At 41.8% G+C, this 24,248-nt stretch overlaps 1 protein-coding gene across 3 annotated transcripts in view; it reads right to left on the reverse strand.

Moving 5' to 3' along the window:
- Window positions 1-24,248, reverse strand: part of COL22A1 (collagen type XXII alpha 1 chain) — a 201,783-nt gene that overhangs the window by 17,053 nt on the left and 160,482 nt on the right. For 2 of the 3 annotated variants that reach the window (XM_072999374.2, XM_078391665.1), the window contains exons 43-56: window positions 23,040-23,093; window positions 18,612-18,656; window positions 17,937-17,984; window positions 16,261-16,374; window positions 14,896-14,949; window positions 13,093-13,146; window positions 12,587-12,640; window positions 10,885-10,938; window positions 10,204-10,257; window positions 6,528-6,581; window positions 5,223-5,276; window positions 3,919-3,963; window positions 3,119-3,172; window positions 748-801 (exon numbers count right to left, since the gene is read on the reverse strand). In XM_072999374.2, the coding sequence (XP_072855475.2) occupies window positions 748-801; window positions 3,119-3,172; window positions 3,919-3,963; window positions 5,223-5,276; window positions 6,528-6,581; window positions 10,204-10,257; window positions 10,885-10,938; window positions 12,587-12,640; window positions 13,093-13,146; window positions 14,896-14,949; window positions 16,261-16,374; window positions 17,937-17,984; window positions 18,612-18,656; window positions 23,040-23,093 (792 nt within the window). Of the gene's footprint in view, window positions 1-747; window positions 802-3,118; window positions 3,173-3,918; window positions 3,964-4,820; window positions 4,960-5,222; window positions 5,277-6,527; window positions 6,582-10,203; window positions 10,258-10,884; window positions 10,939-12,586; window positions 12,641-13,092; window positions 13,147-14,895; window positions 14,950-16,260; window positions 16,375-17,936; window positions 17,985-18,611; window positions 18,657-23,039; window positions 23,094-24,248 lie in introns of those variants that run through there. The other variant, XM_078391667.1, reaches the window with a different exon arrangement.

The following is a 24,248-nucleotide window of genomic DNA, read 5'->3' on the forward strand; positions in this document are numbered from 1 at the left end:
TACACAGCCGCATGTGGGCACTACATTCAGTTCCCTCAACAAGGGAAGGCAGAATGTGTCACTTTTGCTTTTCCCACTCTGACTCTTGGTAAATCCTGCTTTTTGAGAGTCCCCTGGACTGCAAGGAGGACAAACCTATCCATTCTGAAGGAAATCAACCCTTATTGCTCACAGGAAGGAGAGATCCTGAAGCCGAGGCTCCCATACTTTGGCCATCTCATGAGAAGAGAAGACTCCCTGGAAAAGACCCTGATGTTGGGAAAGTGTGAAGGCAAGAGGAGAAGGGGACGACAGAGGATGAGATGGTTGGACAGTGTCACCGAAGTGACCACAACATGAATTTGACCCAACTCTGGGAGAGGCAGTGGAAGACGGGGGCCTGGCATGCTCTGGTCCATGGAGTCACAAAGAGTCAGACATGACTTAACAACCAAACAACAAAATCCTGCTTTAAAGGGGAGACAAAATCCTCACCTATCTGGGCAACATGGAGAAAACTGCTACCTGTTTTTCTCATGCTCAGATTTCCTAAATTCGGTGAATTCTGATCAAAGAACGGGACAAAATTTAAAAAAAAACTGAGGTGAAATTTAACCCAACGAAGGCATTTATTTTCCCATTCAGCTATTTCCTATGCTGAACGTCAAGTCTTTCCATCTCTTCTCCAGTTCTCTGTATCATGTAAGTATCACATCTAGGATTTAGTATTGACCCGTTACCCACAATTCATTGGGAGAAACAACTCACTGCCACTCCTCTGAGTCCTTGTGGGCCGCGAGGGCCTGCAGGGCCCGGATCCCCCTGAAACACAACAGAAAGAGTTAGCTGAAGAGAAAGATGATGAACTTCTTATAACCTCTTGAGATGGACCCATGAAGCAGTGTTGCCAGTCCCACCATGTACTTTACTAATCAATACGGACTTGGGATTTGTCATCATTTTTTCCTTTGCTTCTGGAGAACTTGGCTAAACAATCTAATTTAAAAGATGAAACTGTGTCTCAAACATCCAGTACATGGTAGATCTGCCAGTGTAGATGTATTAAAAACAACCGTGGGCGTAAAATCAGCCACGAGAGCTGAATGTGACTGCAACAGAGGATGTGGATTATTTCCTGGATCATCATTTCCCTTTGATGTCACCCTTCTGTGGATGAAAAATAAGCAAGGCATTGCAACTTCCCCCTCTCATAGAGATACAGAAGCTGCAGTTTGTCCTTGCTTCCCCCCCCCCCCACAAAGAATCAGCAGAAGAGAGAAGGAAAGTTCAGAAACATTTGCAATTTTTGGACTCTGGGAGTTGTAGGTCAAAATCCCCCAGATATTTTCAACACTCAAAAGAGAAGAAAAGGGGGGGGAAGCTAATATATATCTGAGATGACCCCCGACTTGAAGACAATGAATTCCATGAAATTTAGTGAGATGTCAAGCCAGTGACATATACTTCTGCTGGATAGCTCAGTGGTTTAAGGACTTGGCTGTGCAGCCAAAGGTTGGGTGTTCGATTCCCCATTGCACCTCCTTGACAGGGGCTGGACCCAATGATCCACTGAGTCCCTTCCAGCTCTGAATTTCCAAGGTGATTATGGTGACTATGTCATAGTTATCACATTGATTATTTTTCTACCATGGCAGAGGCATTCTAAATGGAACCTCTGACTCCCCCTCTAATGAGTGAACGTGCTTAGTGTACATATAAATTAATGCATGCCTATTTAAAACACTTGGAAGCGAGAGCTCATTTATTTATTTACTTATTTATGGAGATGGGGACGGATATAAAAACAGATCAGCTTTTTTGATGCAAATAGCCAAATCGTTAAATATTCATTAATTCGTATTCATCAAATCTTAAGTCATGATGAATGCAGATCAATGAATATTTTGCCATTTATATTCGTCCTTAATAAAATAAATAATAAAAAACCCACACCATTCTGTCTACCAGCCGCTAATCAGCTAATCGGCAGGCCGATAGGCAGCCACCCACCCCCACAGCCACCCACTGCCACAGCCTACCCTCACCCCCTTCCTCTACCTACCTTAGCCCCCCCACCCCTGCTGACACCCCCTTACCATAATCTTCACCGCCAAGGTCTCCATCTGGCCTCCGCAGCCATGGCATGTAGAAAAGGGTGACTGTCTGCCCTTTGCAAAGATGGTGGCTGTGGCTTCATTTAGGGTAGGGAAGCTGCAGTTGCCATCTTTGCAAAGGGCAGCCTTGATTTCCTTAAGGCAGGCTAAGTGGGGTGGGGGGCATGGCGATGGCAGGGGGGCAGGGGGTGGTGATTTTTTAAATAACTCCCCATGAATCAAAAAATAACTTCGTTATTTATCACTTCATGGTGGCAACTTTGTGCTTTATGAGTTGTCAAAATGGTGAGTCATCCCCATCTCTACTTATTTATATTGCTTAGGCAAAACTCATTTTATTTTATTTTTTTCTAATTTAAAATTTTAAGTTTGGGGTCCTAATTCCAGAAATTCTTTAGGTTTTTACTGAGGTGACATAACCTTTTTTTCTTCCCCTAGACCTGACAATATTGTTTCTGTGTGAAATAACTAACAAAAACTCAGTACCTGTCTAAAGCTGGAGGTTCAAATGTTGATGGATGGGGATGTTCCATTCCATGTGTCCTGGCATACAGTAGACACAGGACAGGGAAAAAAAACCCTAAAACATCTCAAGAATGTTAAAGAATATTCTGTCAATTTACTGAAGGAATTAGTGCCTACTGAAGGAATTAGTGCCTCCTTTCAAACCTCCACTGCCTTGTGGCTATATCCACTCATGGAAAAGGCTTCAGGAGTTAACCTCGAGGCAAAATCCGGAGCTGGAGTCCCGAAGGCAGCATGTGTCGTTCTGCCAACTCCTGCAACATTGCTGGAACCAGTTGTATTGGGGCTTGCCTTTCCATTGGACCATTTCAGCAATGTGGAGAGGGGGGATCTGCTGCTTGGGTAACAGCCTATCCTCCATATTACCTTACCCGGGCTTCATGCTCTGGAGAGGACACTCCTCGATTCAGAGCATGTTACCATAGTCTCTCGAGACTGAAGGATGCCTATGTAGTATGTAACCGTGAGAGCTTTCTGTGAGACCAAAACATCACACTTACATCTTTTCCAGGTTGTCCTTCCCGGCCCGGGGTTCCTGGTTGACCAGCCTCTCCCTGTAACCGTGGCAAAGGGTGGAAAATAACATTTCAGAGCAGTGCAAAATCTCCAGATTCGTGACTCCTAATGGTCCATTCCTGGCACTTGAAGTCCTAGGCCTTGGGAAGCTATGGATGATGTCAGTGAAAAAAACATATCTGTAGTCCTAACAAGAATGTGTAAGTGATAAGAAGGAACCAGGATGCCCCCATCCCACAAGAATATGGCATAGAAACACATCTTAAGGAGAATGCTCAAATGCCTGTAGGCCATGTGCCCAAGAAAGCATAAAGAACAATGGTGATGCATCCTGCACAAGGGAGGTTCAGGGTGCACCACTGAGAGCAGAGGCCATTCTTCTGCACTGGATGCTATGTGCCAAGACATGACTCTCATATCCCCTCTCTCCTAGTAAAATACTGAGCTGGGCGGGCGGGGAGAACTCTCCTAAGATTTATTTTTAAGGTCTTGGGTGTTTTGTAGTCATTCTCTTCTTGATGAAACTCTGATCTGTGTCTAATTGCTATAATTCCTGCAACAAATGACATTGTTAATGAAAACAAATAGGTTTGCATAAAGGAACATGTGGGAAGCAAAAACAAAGCAAGAGAGAAAGAAGAACAGGTTCTTGTTTTCGAGGGAAGCCAAAAACATCTTGCTGGCATAAGGAGAGACGTCTTGGACAGAAGTTTTCAGAAAATAGCAGAGAAACAAGATTGTTTACATCTATCCTTCACATACTCTGCCTATGAGCATTACTTACTCTTGAGCCTGGGGGTCCTGCGTCTCCTCTGGGTCCTTTAAAGCCCTGCAAAATGAATGGAAATGTCTGACTTTCTTCCAAATATGCAGAACAGAAGCAGAAACAAATATTTTGTTCCATTTCTTCCCAGCTTTGGCTTAGGCGCAATTCAGCACAAGCTTTGTTCTGGAAAAGCTCATGCTGGTCTCCTCTCCATATCTGTCCTGCCCCCTACCATATTGATTGTGTTGTCTTTTTAATGTATGCAGGAGGAGCGGAACTAGGGATGGAAAAGACAATTGTTCGAATTGTCAGTGGTGATGGAAGTGGCATTTTTGCATCTCATGAGATTCGCTGCAAGAAGTGGGGGGAAATGCACCTTGTGAATGTGTACCTTTGAGAATGTGTATATTTGCAAGGTCAAGGGGATTCGCTTTTTGTTTTGGCAGAAATGACATGTGCACATGTATGGCTGACTAGACTAGGTAAAGGTTCCCCTTGACATTGAGTGCAGTTGTGTCCGACTCTAGGGCACGGTGCTCATCTCCGTCTCCAAGCCATAGAGCCAGCGTTTTGTCCGTAGACAGTTTCCATGGTCATGTGGCCAGCGCGACTAGACATGGAAGGCCATTACCTTCCCACTGAGATGGTACCTATTTATCTACTTGCATTTGCATGCTTTCGAACTGCTAGGTTGGCAGGAGCTGGGACAAGCGACGGGAGCTCACTCCGTCGTGTGGATTCGCTCTTACGATGGCTGGTCTTCTGACCTTGCAGCACAGAGAATTCTGCGGTTTAACCCACAGTGCTACCACGTTCCTAGTGACTAGACTACACATAACTAAAAAAATGCACAACTCCTTTAGTCAATGGAGAAAATGAATCCACGAGGCAACTTATATAACAAAAGATACATATTCGGGATCAGAAAGCAAAGTCTTGCAGCGAGATATGAAGCAAGGAGAAAGCTGAAGATGGGCTTCTCAGCAATGGAACCAAATCCAAATCTGAGTCTCTGTCTCTTCTAATTGGATGTGAGTCATTTTGGGAGTCAATATTTGTCTGGAAAGCAAGAAAAGAAAAAAAATCCCTTCGAGGCATGATTTTTCCCTTCCTACCACAACCTTCAAATCTCCTGCTGTTTAGATCATGTTTGGCTTCTTTAATAGAATTTGGTCTTTCGTGAACACGTTACAAAATGTCTTACGTTTTGCAACCAGTATATGGCACTTTTGTGTTAGACAAGGCAGGAAATGTTAAAAGTGACCTCAGCAAAGGGATGACCATGTTTTTAACGAACCACGACAGCCAGCAACAGCACCTACCGGCAATCCGCGAGCTCCCTCCGGTCCGGGTAGACCAGGTTCTCCTGGTTTGCCCTGAAAGAAACAAAACCCATTGATGCCTAATCTCACCTTCACTCAGGGCCAAATTCTACACCATACCATTGATGAACAGATGAAATAAGGAATGCAGGAAGGGGTTTGTGAAAGCTATCTAAAACATACATGGGACTTGATATGCATTAAGAGTTTTTTGGCCGCCACTTGAGTCCAAATCAGAGTCATCCCCTCTGCATAGGAGGAGTAAAATTGAGTGATACATTATGTCTAGGCCCACAGTTCCAAACCACCAAGGTTTTTTTGGTTAATAATTTAGATGAATAATTTAATATATTCAACAACATTTCCAAGTTCAGCATTTCAAAAAATTTCAAAGAGGTTTCTGGGTAACAAAAACAAACATCTGGAAAGATCATTCGTAGACTACAGGGACACGTGGAAAATCTCCAAAAATCTATTGTTGATAGGGGCCCTGACACAGCCTCAAACAGGTCTGGATAAAATACAGCTGCATAGGCTGGCAGTTGGACGGTAGAACTGGAAATGGACCAGAACGGAACAATCAACAGTCATGAAATTTGACTGCTCTATAACAGCGATCGTGTAGCTAAGATTTCAGCTAAAATAGCCTTTCTAATAGTACATCCAGTTTTCAAGTCACAAAATAAATTTTGCAGCACCAGACAGACCGTACGTAGACAATCATCAAAGGTTCAACTGAAAAAGACAGTGTTTTTCCTCCTTCTAATTTAGCACAAGTGTTTATCCCATTGATTGTACTAGTCTGAGGTCTGGCTGTCGATGATCTTTCCTACTGAGAGATCATTTCCTACTGATAGGTGGGGGTTTTTTCATTAAAACACGACAAAATAGTGTCCTATTTCTCTCACAAAGACAAATGCACTCTGTGATTGCTTTGTAGGAAACAGGAAAATAGGAACGTTCCTCACCGAGCAGCAGGAAGTAAGCAGAAATTGTACTACGTCTAGAGATGGGCATGTACAGTCTGTGCCAGTTCATTTATTGGCTCAACTGGTTTTGGCATTTCCCAGGCCTGCTTCCTCCAGTGGGGGCCCACTTAGAGACAGTGCCTTGAGGAGTGGGGCAGGGAAGCCAGGGAGGTTCCTCTGGTAAGGATGAACCATCATGAACTGCCAAACCAGCGCTTTGCACCTATCTCTAATACATCAAATGTTTCAGACAATAGACACTCCTATGGAACCTGAACGGGAAAATGGAACATTTAGGTTTCAGGCAATTATTTGTATGTAACACGTATCTCCTTACTGGTTCTCCGGGAGGTCCTGGCTTGCCGTCTTTACCATCTTTTCCAGCAACGCCCTAGGATTGAAACACAGTTTAGGAGTTGAGATTAGAGATTCGGTGTGTGTCTGTTAACTTTCATTTTTTAGGAGCAAATGTTGTACGTTCAAAGTTGGTGGCACAGAATCTCAGATGCAAAAATATTCTGTCACACAGATATGAACTGGAGGAAAGGAAATATTGACTTGTTTCACAAGTTGCTTGGGAATTAAACGGGCCACACGTCACGATAAGGGATTCACCATATCGCAGCGATGTGCGCTATCTGGACTAGAAACTCCATCGGGAAACATCCAGGGCGGCGTCAATAGAAGGTTGAGCATTCTACGTTAGTTCAGCTGGGATATGGAATGATGGGTGAACTGACAAGGCAAGACGTCTTACTATCACCAATATCTACCAATGTTGGCAGATGATAATCCCAAACACATGATGAATGTACTGCAAGAGTCACTAAAAAGTAAAGCTGAGCCAAACTATTCAGCATCTAATAGTTGTTGTGGGTTTTTCGGGCTCTTTGGCTGTGTTCTGAAGGTTGTTCTTCCTTCCAAAGCCAACTACACCAGAGCACAGAGTGCTGTCCTCTGAAGATGCTGGCCACAGAGACTGGTGAAACAATAGGAAGAACAACCTTCAGAACATGGCCAAAGAGCCCGAAAAACCCACAACAACCATTAGATCCCAGCCGTGAAAGCTTTCACGAATATATTCAGCATCTCCTCCCTACTTCAGTATGTTAGTTTTGCAGTAGTGAGGGTGATTGACTAGGCAAGAAGTGTCCGTCATCTGGATCATGTCTTTCCCTGGGGAAATAGAACTATGTCAACATATGGTGACACGGTATCGTACCATGCAATTAACTGAGAGTACAAATGGCCAGACAAGCCTCCATGCAATTGCCAAAATCCTATCATTTAATGTAGTAATTCACATTACTACAGTAATGTGAATTACTACAGTACATGAGTAAGCCCACTGAATCAATAAGGATTTAGTGAGTCGTCTCTTCTTTAATATCCATGGATTCAAATGGGTATTCTCTAACAGTGTCTTGCAATGAGAAGATAAGTCACAGTAAGAGTAGGCCCACTTAAATCAAGAGAACATATGGCTCCAAAGATGGGCACAAATTGCCGGTTCAACAGTTCCTGTTGTTTTTTTCTTGGCCAAACAGATGTCTGGTTGCCCACCTACTCCAGTGGGTGCCCACTCAGAGGCAGTCCGGAGGAGGTGGAACAGGGAAGCTGGGTTGCAGCCTCTGAGGAGACTCCCAATTGAGGAGCTCAGGCTGGGAAGCCCTGAACACCTATTTAGCTGAGAAATGAACAGGCACTAACCAGTTCACCTGTAGTCCTTACCTATCTCTAGTTGACTCACCAAATCCCCAATGATTGAACCAGCCTCCTCTAGTGTGATTTACAACATTAAATATGCTGTGATTTTGGGATCACAGCACATTGCGGATTCCAGTCTTATCTGGAATGCAACATGGCAAATACTTGTAATCCAGAAGATAACTAATATCCATTTCAGGCTTCTGCAGTTTTTTGCAAAAATTACAGACAACTTGAAGAGAGGGAGAACTCTTTCTTTTTTGTTGATGGCTAGACATGTAGAGTCTGGTGAAGCTTTAAAATTCTTCATTGATATGTCTCATTATGCTGGGACAATCTAAAGTGATGAGCAGGATTTGATTAACATTTCTTTCCATTCCTCGTGTTTATATCTTATCCAGAAGCCAGAAGAGAGCGCAAGCAGGTTCAAATGTGCAGCAGAACTACTCTGCCATAAAAAAGGAGTAAAAATGGGTGCCTACACTTAATTGTCCCACCTAATCAAAAGACCTGTATTAGATACTTGCTATCATTCCCCATAAGACATTCACAGAAGGCAATCACCTACATGCTTGTACCCTTGGCACTATAAGAGGCACGTGAATCCACGGCATGTTAGTGATTAAGACCATTGGTTCATCTAAACTAGCATTGATTCTGACTGGTGGCCATTCACCAAGGTTTAGGCAGATGTTCTATCAAAATGCTACTGGCCAAGATTCTTTCCTAACGGAGACACCCTGGGTTGAACTTCGTCTCTTCCAAATGCAAAGGGTAGGAACACATGAAACTGATACTAATAAGCCACACAATTGGTCTATCAAGCATATTATTTTCAATGGATATGTGGCAGATCTCCAGATCTGCACATTATTCTTCCAGCCTGACCTAGATCTTCTAGGGACTGAATATATAGAACATTGTGTGGTTCTGTGGTTAAACTGTAGTACTGCAGTCAAGCCTCTACTCACAACCTGAGTTTGATCCAAGCAGGGTTAAGTACCTGACTCAGTCTCCCATCCCTCCGATGTTGGTAAAATGAATAACCAGAATTATGGGCAACAAAATGTTCCTTGCTTAATTATATTGTAAACCACACAGAGAGTGCTCTAAACTCTATGGGCTGGTATATAAGTAATACGATTGATACAGTGGGGTCTCTACTTAAGAACGTCTCTACTTAAGAACAATTCCACTTAAGAACAGCTCCATTTGCTAAATTTTGCTTCTACTTGAGAACAGAAATCCAAGATAAGAAGAGGAAAAAAAAACTTTCCTGCTCTTTTTTTAACCTTAGGTCATCTTAGGTTTAAAAAAATTCTCCCCCTAGTGGTAGAGTACATATTAACCAGCTTTGCATTAGTTCCTATGGGAACTAATGCTTCAATGTATGAACGCACCTCTACATAACAAAAAACAACAACAACAACAACAACAACAAAAAACCAGCCAGAACGGATTAATTGGTTTTCAGTCCATTCCTATGGGAAATTTTGCTTCAGCTTAAGAACGTTTCAACTTAAGAACACCATTCCAAAACGGATTAAGTTCTTAAGTAGAGGTTCCACAGTAGTTTCTATGGACGGAAAAGAGCAGATATGGATTAAATGGTTTTCAATGCATTCCTATGGGAAATGCAGATTCAACATAAGAACTTTTCAACTTGAGAACCACCTTCCAATACGGATTAAGTTCTTAAGTAGAGACCCCACTGTATTTAACTTAGGATTTTGGTTAAAACATTTTCTGTTATATAATGCCAATCAATGTTTTTTTATAATTTTGATTAACTGTACTTGATGTTTTCTCCTCCTCCTCCTCCTCCTCATTATCATCATCATCATTGTCTCTTCAAATATATGTGCACTACTACAGCAGCCTGCTGGTTTTGCAGTGGCTTTTCTCCCCTCCCTGACACCTCCTCCTTCCCTTCCTTTCATATTTTTTCCTTGGACAAAATATTTCTTGCCTTTTAGATTATTATTATTATTATACACTGCACCACAGAGTTCAAGCGAGGACAATTCTAATTTGATTTCATGCATGCCAATTCAAATTAGGTGGATTTATTGAGATGTCAAGCTCGGCATCTGCAGCACAGAATGTCAGTATTTCTGTATAGGGGGAAAACACTTTCGTACCATGCAGGGACATGTACACACTAAGCCTGAAAAGTGTGCGTCTCTCTGCGGAGCATTTCTTCAACATAGCTGAGGATGGGCATGAAATTCATGAAAGTCCGTGATTTCTAGATCATGTCTCACGTTGGTCTTTGTACGAATGTATGTGTCATCATTACCACTTACCATAAGTCCAGGCAATCCAGGGGGACCCTGAGGTCCTGGTGGCCCATCTTTACCCTGCCAAAGAGACATAGATGTGACAATGTTCACACATGCTTTTGAAACAGTGAGATCCCTCAAAAATTTCAAGGACCTTTCAAACCATTATACAAAGCATGTGATATAAAACAAAGCAACTACTACTACTACTACTACTACTACTACTACTACTACTACTACTACTACTACTACTACTACTACTACTACTACTACTACTACTACTACTACATGTGTTTTTTTCCCCATAAGCATTGTGAAAAGTATAAAATCTCTCAGGCCACAGACCTGAATCCAGCTGGCACTCCCACCCAGACTAGCTCCACTGAACAAATGATGTTTGCATATCCATTGACTCACCAAATGGCGGCTAGCTGGTGGATCTAGTCCGTTTGGGGAAAGGCAACTGGAATTAGACTTTGGTACAGTAAAAACCTTTCATTGGCTATTTCTTTAAAGCCCTCTGGGACTCATCTGATGATCCTATGGACTTTCACACTCCCCATCTTCCCATAAGCATTTCCACATCTACTCAACTCATCTCCCCCAGGATGTCAACTCAACTGCTATGGGAACATTGAGCCAAGTTGACAGCTCCTCTCCCTAATTCTGCATCTCAAAGTTTCTACAGACTGAATAGTGACTTACTATCTCTCCAGGATTTCCAGGTGGTCCCACAGGTCCCGGGGGCCCCTCTGAGCCCTAAGTATCAGGAAACAACATGCATCACTCTTTGTTCCTGGTGCAGTTCCCATCCTTAAGACACAGCAGTGCTCTCAATTTTTCATTTCAAAGCTTAACACACACACACACACAAACACACTGTTGTTTCTACAACACTCTTAATATTAAAATGTCAAGCAATTCCATCTGCCTCTCAGAAGACCACAGCCAGCATTCTATTGTTCATTCCTGCTAAGAGTAGACTCAATGAATCTATTGTTCAAGGGTAAGTAAACTCCTATGCAAATCTCATTGAGACCATGGGACTGCTAGAGTTGAGACAAGCCATGGGATTCTGGCCAAGGAGATAACGTTTTCAAATGCCTTGAAAAGGAACCAACCCACAGAGTTGGACTGACTATCATGATGGGACATTTACGGTGCGATTCAAACTCCAATTTATGCCAGTAGTAGTGAGTTCAGAATCAGCGGAAGCCTGTTGTGCCAGCACAACTGCCCTTCTGCCATGGCAACTCCCTTGTGGCTGATCTGAGATCTGCCTATGAAGCTGCATCTGCCAGCGGAACAGTTGTGCTAGCTGAGATCAGCTGGTAGAAGAGCCAAAAGCAGGGAGGAGAAAGGGAGGAGAGGCAGAGGAAACAAGTTATGCCAGATCCAAACCCTTCTCCATCCAGACTAACAGATACAGTGGTGCCTCGCTAGACAGTTACCCCGCATCACAGTTTTTTCGCTAGACATTGACTTTTTGTGATCGCTATAGTGATTCACAAAACAGTGATTCCTATGGGGGAATTTCGCTGGACAATGTTTGGTCCCTGCTTCGCAAACCGAATTTCACTAGCCGATGATTTGGTTTTCGCTAGACAATGATTTTGCTAAACAGCGATTTCGGTGGAACGGATTATCATCGTCTAGTGAGGCACCACTGTACTACACTGGCATGATGTTAGACCAAAGGGAGGCTAGTCCTAATGAATCTCCTCCACCACCACCCCTTATCTAGAAGGGGTTTGGAATCAGCAAAGCCTCCACTTGCTTTGGGTCAGCTCAGACCATTCTCAGCCATTTTGGGTGTGTGGAATAGTACCCTTCATTAGAGAGGCTGTACATCTGAAATCTAAGCTATTTCACCCTATTATAAAGGACCTTTAAAAAATGGCCAGTCTTGTAATGATACTGCTTTGTTACATCAACTCTAGGTTTGAGTGCTCACACACACTAGCCGGCATACATCTGTTGATCTGCCAAGCACAAGTGCATCAAAATAGCTGTGTGATATATGCACAAACTGAAACCTGTCATCTAAATGCTAAAAGCAAGAAGTAGAATAAATCAATGCACAAATTATATTCTGAGACCATAATCTTATTGAGATTCTACTCTGTGGCTAATTCAAAAGGTGCCAGTTGCGTGCCTGGCCATGTACCAACCACATAACCATGACCCAGGCACTTGATCAGCACCCTTGTAAATTAGCTGCAGTTTCCTATACAACGTATGCAGTTTCACTTATTCCAAAATTAAAATCTCAAATGGATTCTTGCCAGAGTAAGAAGAGACTGTAGCCTGTCATGGAACAGGGATTTGTGACAGTATAATCAGATAGACAAATGCAGTACAATTTGCTTTGCAATGTGAGACAGGAGATTTTGGTAAAACATCTTACAGGTGGACCTGGGTTTCCAGGTGGACCCATGAAGCCAGGTATTCCAGGATGACCCTACGAAAGAGAATAGCAGCCTTTAGAATTCATGTACCTTTATGTTAAAGCCCTCCTTCATATTCTTAGCGCTCTGAATAGAAGCTAGTTAGCAAGCAAGTATAATGCAAGCTAATTTGACCACATCAGTCTGTGCATACATTACTGGAGCACTGATAAACTCCTTTAATTTACATGCAATTAAGAATGATCCTTGACTTTCTTGTGTTTTTAAAAAGCCCCTGAATAAGGAAGGATAACGCTCAAATGTGTCACATATGATAAGTAATTCAAGCACTTTGACAGCTGTTTCTCTCTGTTATCTCCTTATTCATAAAAACTAAAAATACAAAACATTACTAGTAACTCATATCCCTGAGGATTCAGACCTAACACGCCCATTTGTTTCTGAAAAGATGTTGTACAGGCAGATAATTTATTCAGCAAACCTAAACCCAGCCAAGGTTGTGTACCTGTTCACCCTTCAGTCCAGCCTCACCAGATGTCCCTCGGTCTCCTTTACCACCCTATGAAGAGACAAGGCCATTTAAATTGAGCACTCTAAGCACATGCCTTTATGCATCTTTCATAACCAGAGCTTCAAAGTAACATCCTACAAATAAGTACGTTTCTTGTTTTGGTGAGGAAGGGATAACCAAGTTACATTTCAAATGTAACAAGTGAGCTTATTAGTGTAATTGTATGAAATGGAGGTTTATCGTTATTTTTGAAAGTTACATTTTCATGCCATTTGAAGCCATAGGCTCATAGAATGATGGAGTTGGAAAGGGTCTATAAGACTATCGAGTCCAACCCCCCGCTCAATGCAGGAAGAAATCAAAGGATATCTTCCAGGTAACTGTCTAAATTTCTCTTGAATGCCTCCAGTGTTGGAGCACCCACCAACTGTCAAGGTAATCGGTTCCATTGTCTTACAGCTCTAACAGTTAGGGTGTTTTTCCTGATATTCAATAGAAATCTGGCTTCCTATAACTTGAGCCCATTATTGCGTGTCCTTCACTCTGGGATGATCAAGAACAGATCCTGCCCCTCCTCAGTATGACTACCTTTCAAGTATTTGAAAAGTGCTCTCCTATCGCCTCTCAGTCTTGTTTTCTCAAGGCTAAACCTGCCCAGTTCTTTCAGTCGTTCCTCACAGGGCTTGGTTTCCAGCCCTCTGATCATCCGTGTTGCCCTGCTCTGAACTTGTTCCAATTTGCTAGCATCCTTCTTGAAGTGTGGCATCCATTTTTAAATGCATTTTCCCAATATTTCATGTTTTGAGCTATTATCTATCAATCTGAAGGTTCCCAAGTAATGGAAGGTAACAATTAAAAAAAAAACAATACAAGTAATGTGATGAATTACTTTTTCAATGCCCTAATGAGTAACAGCACTGCAGTGAACAACAAGGAAAAAATGTTCAAAATGTTTTTCAAGCTCTGCTTATCACTGTTGAAAACTGACTCATTAGCTTTCTCGAGATACCTAGGAAACACATTAACAGGGTTGCATATAATTTAAAAAGGGATGCTCCTTTTTCTTGAGAGGAGAAACGGATTGGTATCTACTTGTTCAAACATCTCAGTCAGGGAACATCTGGCCTACAGTTTAGTTTTCATCTTTAAAGAGTTTCTTCAAAAGTAACTTAGTCATCGCTTCTCTTAAAGAGACAAGTACATTATTTCCCCCCATCCCATCTTTTTGTTGAGGAAGAATTAAGCAAACATGCTGTTATGTGCCATCAAGTCAGAACCAACTTATGGCAAGTCTAAAAGGACTTTCAACATAAGTTAAATTTTTAAGGAGTGGTTTGATCAGTTCCACACCATCAGTGAGGTTCCATAGTTGAGCAGGGATTTGAACTCGGCCCCTTTTTTCCTAGTCGATCACTCTATTCACTGTACCACTCTGGGCATCTATACAAACTTTAGGAATATACATTTTCGCTTCTGTTGTTCTCTCAAGTCAAAATATATATATTATTATATATATTAATGAGAATGTTACGCATTTATATTGCATTTCAGCACTTTTTCTGGTGGATAGCTCATGAAAGTGATTTTTGCATTAAAGGGCCCATTTTGCACACACGTCTTGTATTTTGTGTTTTAAAGCCTTGTATCTTATGTAGCACAAAACAGTGCTAATCTTTTCACACTACCTACAAGGTGGTACAAAAAGAAAAGAAAACACCGGGGTTTTTTAATACAACATTTTTTAATAATTGAAAAACAAACAAATATGAAATCACAAGAAGAGTAAATACAACCAACCTTCGGACCTTCTGGCCCAAGTGGTCCAGGGTGACCTCTGGGTCCCGGTTCTCCCTGAAAGGCAAGGGGAAAACTGGTCAATTTATTGTGTACCTTTGTAAATACATGATTGCTGGTTTTTGTTTGTTTGAATCCCACGTTCAAACAGAGGCAGTACTGACTGGCATCATGATTTTAGTGAAACACCTTGATCCTTTTATGGCAGTGGTGTACACTTTCAGATGATTTGGGGGGAGCTCTCTTGTCCATGGATTGGTTCCATTTTCTTCTTCTTCTGTGGTGGAAAGGACACAGCAGACACCCTCAAAGCCTCTTATGCAAAAAAAAAGCAGGCCCTGGAAACCTGCATTTGTGAATGCATATGGTTGTGAACATAAATGCAATATGTTTTCTTTCTTTATTTGTACAGTGGTGCCTCACTTTATGATTGCCCCGCATTGCGACAAATCCGCTTAACAATGATTGTGATCGCAAAACGATGGTCTGAATGAGGGAATTTCGTTTTGTGATGATCGGTTCCCTGCTTTGGGAACTGATTCTTTGCAAAATGACGTTTTTTGAACAGCTGATTGGCGGTTTCAAAATGGCCGCTGGGTGATTAAAATGGCTCCCCGCTGTGTTTAGGGATGGATTCCTCACTATACAGGCAGTGAAAATGGCTGCCGTATGGAGGATCTTCGCTGGACGGTGAGTTTTTACCCCATTGGAATGCATTGAACGGGTTTCAATGTGTTTCAACTGGGTTTTTATTTTCGCTTTATGATGTTTTCGCTTAATGACGATTTTCCTGGAACTGATTATCGTTGTTAATTTATTTTATTTATTTATTTATTGAATTTATATCCCGCCTATCTGGACTACAAAGCGAGGCACCATTGTACTGGATCATTGCACTATTTAAAATTATGGATGTATATGAACTATGGGTAAAATTTCAAAAAACAAATTAAAGTGTTAAGACAATTAGACTCTTTTTGACCACAAGCAGACTACTTCTGATTAACAGAGTAATTGATCTATTAATTAATCAATTAATCTTTAATCAATTAATTTGTTAATTAATCACTTGTGCATTAATCTATTAATCTGTTATTGATATTTAATATTACCATGCATTACTCTATCTATTGATTAATAATATAAGATAGATAAATGCATAATAATATTAAATATTAATAGCAGATTAATAGGTAGATTAGCGCAACATTAATCTGCCAAGTATCCCTGACAGCAAATATTTGCTCACAGAAGAAGCTGAGGGTTCCTGTCTCTCTTGCTCAGTGAGGAACTGCAGTACCTGGAATTCAGTTCCTCCCTTTCCAACCTTGATGATGAATGTAAGTGTTGGTCCGTTCTCTTTCTTACCATCTTTCCAACCGGGCCTTCATGTCCAGGGGGGCCTGGAGGGCCTCGATCACCTTTGAATCCTGGCATTCCGGGAAGACCGGGAGGCCCAGGGGGACAGTCACTGCAGACATCCTAAAAGAAAGGAGCCAGTGTTTCTCTTACAAAGGCTGTCAAGACAGATGTTTGAAACAAGTGTCAATTGTGGCATAAAAACAACCCTGGGCATTTCACAGACTCAGGATATTATACTACCTTTACTATCGATACATCTCTACAATCTCAACTTCAGTTCTGAAAGAGGATCACCTGATGTTGGATCTTGCTTGGTTGTTCACAGAACTATGGTTCCCCAGATGGCATGAGCAAGGAATTTGAATCCAGAGCTATATAGCAAACTCAGCCTATCCACACTGGCATATAGAAATGGTATATGGTCCCCTGATAGCACTGTTTGGCATGGAAAAGAAGACCTCACCGGGTTGGTTTCTACTTAATAGGATTCATCTTCCCCTTTAAGTGCTGGCCCGTATCTTTCTGGCACAGGGCAAAGACATGCAATCTTTGGGGGGAGATTCATTGAGATGCAAAATGGCTCTTTGTTCTGCTTTCACAAGATTGCATGGAAGAGAAGGACCTTTTAAGCATTGACTAGATAGGCCACCTGTCAGAATTCAGTGCTTTGAGCGCTGCCCATGAACAAAACCTTGTTATTGTTCTACCACAGCCCTGTTCAGACATTATGAAATAGTTATGTTCTCTCAAGTCAGAACTGACTCATAGTGATACTCAGAGGGGTTTCAAGGTAAATGAGATAATTTCATTTACCTTTCAGCAGTTCCTATGCGTTTCTATGGCTGAGTGGGAATTTGAACCCAGGCCTCCTGAGTCGCCATCCATCACCTTATCCACTACAACAGTGGTTCTCAAACTTGGGTCCCCAGATGTTCTTGGACTACAACTCCAAGAATTATTGGCCAGCAAGCAAGTGGTGAAGGCTTCTGGGAACCACAGTCCAAGAACACCCGAGGACCCCAGTTTGAGAACCACTGCATTCAGTAACCCATTGTGAAACAGAGATGTAAATTGTTGTTTGTGTCATCCTCCAAAAAATGGTAACAAACTGCAAAACTATTTCCCCTCACCCAATAAGAGGGTGTGGTATTTGGGGCACTCTTGTTAAGAGAAAAGAATTAAAATAAATTTTTTTTCACTAACTAAAAAGGAGAAGAAAAGGTACAAATTAATTATTTAATGCACAAACAGAGCAAACTACACAAAATAATGATGTCTGATTCCAAGGGAGAAATCAGTCTCAGAATGTAATATAGATATACCTTTATTTCAATTTAAAATACCAATTTAAAATGGTCATAAAATAATGATAACCTCATAGACTGTTAAGAGTTACAAGCATTAGACGGTGTAAAAAGAATGTCATCTTTTTACACAATCAGACAGTTGTTCAGCATTTGCTATGTGTGTCGTTGGTTTCCCCAAGAAAAACAGCAACATTTTTGCACTGAGACAGTCAATTCTTCCGTACATGTCACTGATTCAAGGAGCTTTCTCTAGTTGCAACTTACTACCGTTGAATCGGTGGGATTTACGGAGGTGTTGAAATCTTCCCTGTAGTTGTGTTTCAGCAACAGATTTTCAGCCCTCAGATCCTTGAGCGCCTTTGAGGAAAACCTTACCTTCACCAAGAGGTTGATGTCACCGGGAGAAAGGATAGGAGATGCACCCTGTGGGGGAGGAAAAGAAAAAGGACCCAGCTTGTTCACACTGTCCTTGAAAAGCAGTTTCAGGCAACCAAAATCAAAAGGGAGGGGGAATGAAAGTTCTCATGAAAAAATATTAACTACTAAGCGGCCAGAGTTCAAGGAGTTAAATGTATTCTCGAAGGCTTTTCCGGCCGGGATCTGATGGTTGTTGTGGGTTTTTCAGGCTCTTTGGCCATGTTCTGAAGGTTGTAGATAGCATGGACAGAGTTCCTACTCCAGTCCTCTGAAGATCCAGGCCACAGAGACTGGCAAAAAATCAGGAAGAACAACCTTCAGAACATGGTCAAAGAGCCCGAAAAACCCACAACAACCAACTTCAAGGAGTTACAGACCCATTTTGAAAAAGACAACATTTTCTGCATCACTGTCGTGGTTTCTCACTGGGGGAAGTCCTTTCTGTATGACTGATATCTCATGCAAAGGAACAGGAAAGAAACCTGTGACAGGGTACCAGTTCAACAACTTTGACCCATTGATTTGCTGTGTTCGTTTTTCAACCTGGAACAAAATAGTCAATTCCAGCATGAAAAGTTTGCTGAGATTAAAAGCAAAGGAGAGAAAGTGACTGGGCATAATGGCACAGCTTACCGGCTTCCCTGGAGGTCCTCGTTCACCTGGATTCCCCGGGACACCCTGCAAGCAAGAAAGAAAAGAGTAAGCCAGAGGTCACTGGGTCCCTATTGGTCATTTTGCCCCGAAAATATTACGGGAGGATGGAGGCTTCCTGCAGAATGGGATGATCTCATTTAGAGATAGGGGTATTCATATTTGTGTACGAATGAATACAAATATTCTCAAATTTGTGATTCTAAGAATTAGAGATGGGGTTATTCGTGTACGAATATGAATATCCCCGTACAGGTGGTGATAACAAGGGTCCAGCCCCATGATCGGAATGATCTGCTGCTGTTGTGGATGCTACAATTATTCCAATGGCTCTGCAGATCGCGATCTGCGAGCCACTCTTCAACCTTGCAGCGAGGTTTGTCCTCGCACCTCCTGCCAGGAGTGGCTAGCCAATCATGATCTGCAAAGCCGTTTGAAGAATCGTGCATCTGTGGCAGCAGTGGATCGGTGCATGGACCACCTATGTGGGGATATTCATATTCGTATACAAATACCCCAATCTCTAATTCGTAAGCACAAATTTGAGAATATATCCTGAGTAAAGGACTTCTTAGCTGTGGCACCCTTACGATACAAACTTGTACTGCAAGAATCTTGTGTTAATTCAGCCTCACTCACTCATCTCTTTACTCTAGACTTTGGAACTGCTTGACAGTTCTTGAGGAAACCTTTAGAATTCTCCTCTTGTCTCTCTTTCTTTTAACAGCCTATTATTATTGCATCTTATTTTGCTGCTGATCGAATCTGATTGACTTCCAGGGATTTAATAACCATGTCAACTGTTTTGTATTTTTGCTTTAATTTATAAACTGCTTTAACATTTTCTCAGTGAAGATTGCATCTAAGATCAATATCAAATGAACAATAAAAAATATATTCCTGAAAGACCTTGGTTGGCATACATTTGGTTTCCAGTTCAGAATTATTCTGTTAACATTTCCAGCTCTACGAGTGATGCCGATCCATGATAGTTTAGAGCAGCCATGGGCAAGCAGTAAATATGGAGCTGTTTTGCTGTGGATTGGCAAGAGTTTTTAACCATGGGAAGTTTTAAAGCATCAATGACTAAAGATGGGATATTCATTTTCGTAAATAAATATGAATATTCTGGATCCAGGTGGCTGGATCCCCAGTCCCGCCTCCCACAACTGACCCAACCACCTGCGCTGGCTTCCTGCTTGTTGGACCAACATCAGAATACAAATATCCCATCTCTATCAATAACCAAAATATTTCTCAGCAGAACAAAATAAAATAAATGAATATAGAATATTCTAGTGCAAAAAAAAAAAAAAAAGAAGTGAGAGCTGGACCATAAAGAAGGCTGACTGCTGAAGAATTGATGCTTTTGAATTGTGGTGCTTGAGGAGACTCTTGAGAGTCCCCTGGACTGCAAGGAGAACAAACTTATCCATTCTGAAGGAAATCAACCGTGAGTGCTCACTGGAAGGACAGATCCTGAAGCTGAGGCTCCAATACTTTGGCCATCTCATGAGAAGAGAGGACTCCCTGGAAAAGACCCTGATGCTGGGAAAGTGTGAAGGCAGGAGGAGAAAGGGACGACAGAGGACGAGATGGTTGGACCGTGTCACTGAAGTGACCAACATGAATTTGACCCAACTCTGGGAGGCCGTGGAAGACAGGAAGGCCTGGCATGCTCTGGTCCATGGGGTCACAAAGGGTCGGACACAACTTAATGACAACAACAAGTGCAAAAAGTTTAGGAAAAAGCTAGGAATAAATCCTGTGTGTGCAAATTAATACAGATAAGTATATCATGCAAAAAAGAGACAAACTCTGAGCTTACTTCTAGTTCTGAAAAGAAACCATTGGGCAAAGCACACTAGTCTTTACATCTAAGTGTACAAAAGTTTTCCCTTGTTTCAAATCACCGTTGCATGCATGGCTGTACTTGGTGATCTTGGCGTTCTGTGAGAAGCATGAACAAAGCATATCCATGAAGCATGGAGCCTGTGCAACCTGCCTTATAAAGGCAGAGAGGGTCTCCCTTGAATCTCTTCGCTTAATGTAACTGGGCCATAAAAGTGCACCACCTTCTCTGCTCCTCTGCCTCCCACTAGCAAATTGATGCTATTGTGTGCGTGTTTATAGCTGGATGGTCTGACTTTATTCAACTCTTTTTGAAAACTGGCCCAGTTGGAAGGGAGAAAAGGAAGAAAACAAGAAGGGGATTCATTTATTATCTCCTTTCTGTGGTCCTGTCTCTATTATTAAGAGGGGAGGAGAGATAATGAAGCTTCCCCAGGGAATAGCTGCTCAGTTCCAGAAAGCTGATTTAGCAGACTGAGGAAATGAGGTATGAATGAACAGGCAGTCTTGAAATTGTTCCTCAGGGAGGGAAAAGGAAGGGGTAGCATGTTGGCAATATGGTGTAACCAACTTTCATAGGAAGGAACGGAAAATGAGGGGGAAGGTTGTTTTTCTTAGCCACTAATTGTACAATGCCTAGAAACACATTTCTTAGAACCTAGAGTTACTGGGTGACTTTTATCTTTGTAGATCTTCATACAAGCATATTGGGCCCATACTTCTCAAATTAAAGCATGGAACACAAATACATCACCCATGGACTTTCACATTTCCAGAAAAGTCTGGTAAGGTTCTTTTATCACAACTTTCATCACAATGTATGTAAAAGTGTTATAGGATTTTAAAGTGTTTTCTATTGTAAGAAAACACTTTTAAAAGGCTAATGAAACATGGATTTCCATATAGATGCTTTGCAAAACACAGATTAGGATGGGTGCAAAATGCAAGCAGGCTGGTAAGTGAACACATGTAAAAGTGAAATCGTCCAGCAATCCATTGAGGTCCCCCCTCAAAACCTTATATCTTTTTTTTAAAATATGAAAAGCAGCTTTGAGCAAAGAATTCTGAATCAAGAAGGTGTGAGTAGAGCAAGTGCTTAAAACTGCTTCAGGTTGAGTAGCATTGTAGAGATTCATACACTTGAAGTAAACTCTTTATTTAAAGGTAAAGGTTCCCCTTCATAATTTTTGTCGAGTCGTGTTCGACTCTAGGGGGCGGTGCTCATCCCCGTTTCCAAGCCATAGAGCCAGTGTTTTGTCCAAAAACAATCTTCCATGGTCACATGGCCAGTGCGACTTAGACACGGAACGCTGTTACCTTCCCACCGAGGTGGTCCCTATTTATCTACTTGCATTTGCATGCTTTCGAATCCCTAGGTTGGCGGGAGCTGGGACAAGCGACGGGTGCTCACTCCGTCACATGGATTCGATCTTACGACTGCTTGGTCTTCGGACCCTGCAGCACAGGCTTCTGCGGTTTAGCCCACAGCGCCACCACATCCCTCTAAAGTCTTTATTTAGGGGATGCAAAAATATCTTTGTTTGATTTTTCCTTTTCTAAGCCAACAAATGGAATAGCTTCACATGTGCTTCTTTTTCCTGCCTATTTATCTCCCTCTCTGTCTGGTTATAATTTTAAAATACAGTTAATTGAACAACTCTGTCAGTTAGGTAAAGATAAAAGGTTCCCCTTGACATTGAGTGCAGTTGTGTCCGACTCTAGGGCACGGTGCTCATCTCCGTCTCCAAGCCATAGAGCCAGCGTTTTGTCCGTAGACACTTTCTGTGGTCACGTGGCCAGCACGACTAGACATGGAGGGCCATTACCTTCCCACCGTGGTGGTACCTATTTATCTACTCGCATTTTACATGCTTTCGAATGGCTAGGTTGGCAGGAGCTGGGACAAGCTACAGGAGCTCACTCCCTTGTGTGAATTAAATCTTACGACAGCTGGTCTTCTGACCTTGCAGCACAGAAGCTTCTGCAGTTTAACCCGCAGCGCCACCACATCAGTTAAGTTGGGGATATTACACTGCATACATATTTTCTTACTGTTCGGTTCACTTGGGGGTTAATATTTTTTGTGTGAAGATACTTCACTGATACATGATAGCAGAAGGGTAAGGAAAGATATTGTGTGCACGGTCTTCGGAGGAACCTTTGAGATCGTTTTTCACGTGAAGTGCATTGTGTGTTGTGAGCTTGCCAAACCTTAATTGCTCCCACTGGCCCCATCTTTGCTGTCCTTCTGCAAGCCAGTGAAGACCTTTCTCTTCAGGCAAGCTTTTCCTGAGTGACTGCCTACCTGGCTGGGGTTTTAACTGATTGGTTGTGCCATATTACTTTGAATTTATTTGTTGGTGTTGGTTTGTTTAGCGTTTTTTAGTGTGGTTATTTGTTCAATCCTTTTTAATGTTTTTATGCTTACTGCTTTTACCTCTAAATATTGTCTTTTAATGATGACAATAATGACGTAAGCTGCCTTGAATCCTTTTTAAGGAGAAAGGGGGTGTACAAATATTTTAAATAAATCAATTAAAAATAAATAGCTGTACTTACGTCCTGGCCAGGTGGCCCAGGAGATCCTTGAATACCTGGCAAACCTCGAGGACCCTGGTGGAAGAGGAAAAATAAATTAGATGCTGCTGCTGTGTTGTCTTTACTTCAATTTCTCATCACAAGAAATCCAAGATTCTTACTACATTGCAAATAGCTAGGCTTGCACTGTGCTCCCTCCAAAATTAATGTTTGGTCTCCTGTCCAGTGAGATGACATTCTTCTAAGGCTCATGATAGTCTAGATCAGTGGTTCTTAACCTTTTTGAAAGAAACGCCCCCTTGAGCCATTGAGGAAGTTATCATCACCCCCCTCTCTGCGGTGATGATATCATTTATTTATTTATTTATTTATTTATTTATTTATTTATTTATTTATTTATTTATTTATTCATTTATTCATTTATTCATTTATTCATTTATTTAAGACACTTAAATCCAATGACCCCTGAAAACAAAATTAAATTCCAAGAAAATGAAATGCCCCCCCAAAAAAGTAACATTTAATGATTTAGTTGCAAGTGAATTTTAAGATGCAAAAAGAAATATAAAAAGGGCATAAAAACAAATTCAGGAACTAAAAATTTCAAAACAAAAAGTCTGAAACTAAATTAAAATTGGAGGAAAATATATATTCATGCACAATATAAAAAGGCTGCAGCCATCTTCACAGGTTTGGCTTGCTCCAGCACCCCCCTACCGCCCCCCTTCTGCTCCAGCACCCCCACGCCGCCCCTTTTTGTTCTACTGCCCCCCTGAAAAATGAAATCGCCCCCTGGGGAGCATTATTGCCCACGTTAAGAACCACTGGTCTAGATCAGTGATGGCGAACCTATGGCACGCGTGCCACAGCTGGCACACAGAGCCCTCTCTGTGGGCACACAAGCCATAAGTCGCCATAGAGAATTACCCATCCTCCGATCCCAGATTTTGGCACTCCCCTCTGCTGGTGCAGTGGTCCATCAGAGGGGTGCAATGGGGGATTGGAGGACCAGGAAATATTTCTTTGTTAATACCACCCATAAGAAAAAACAACAAGCATTTAACCCTTGCAGTGCAGGAGCAGTTGTTTTTTTCTAAACTAAAACCTCAGCATTTGGGTTTTAATTGCAGAATTGGCACTTTGAAATAAATAAGTTGATTTTGTATTGCAGTTTGGGCACTTGGGGTCAAAAAGGTTCAACATCACTGGCCTAGATGTTCCTATGAAATA

Source organism: Pogona vitticeps, chromosome 4 (assembly GCF_051106095.1).
Source record: "Pogona vitticeps strain Pit_001003342236 chromosome 4, PviZW2.1, whole genome shotgun sequence".
Classification (NCBI taxonomy): domain Eukaryota; kingdom Metazoa; phylum Chordata; class Lepidosauria; order Squamata; family Agamidae; genus Pogona; species Pogona vitticeps.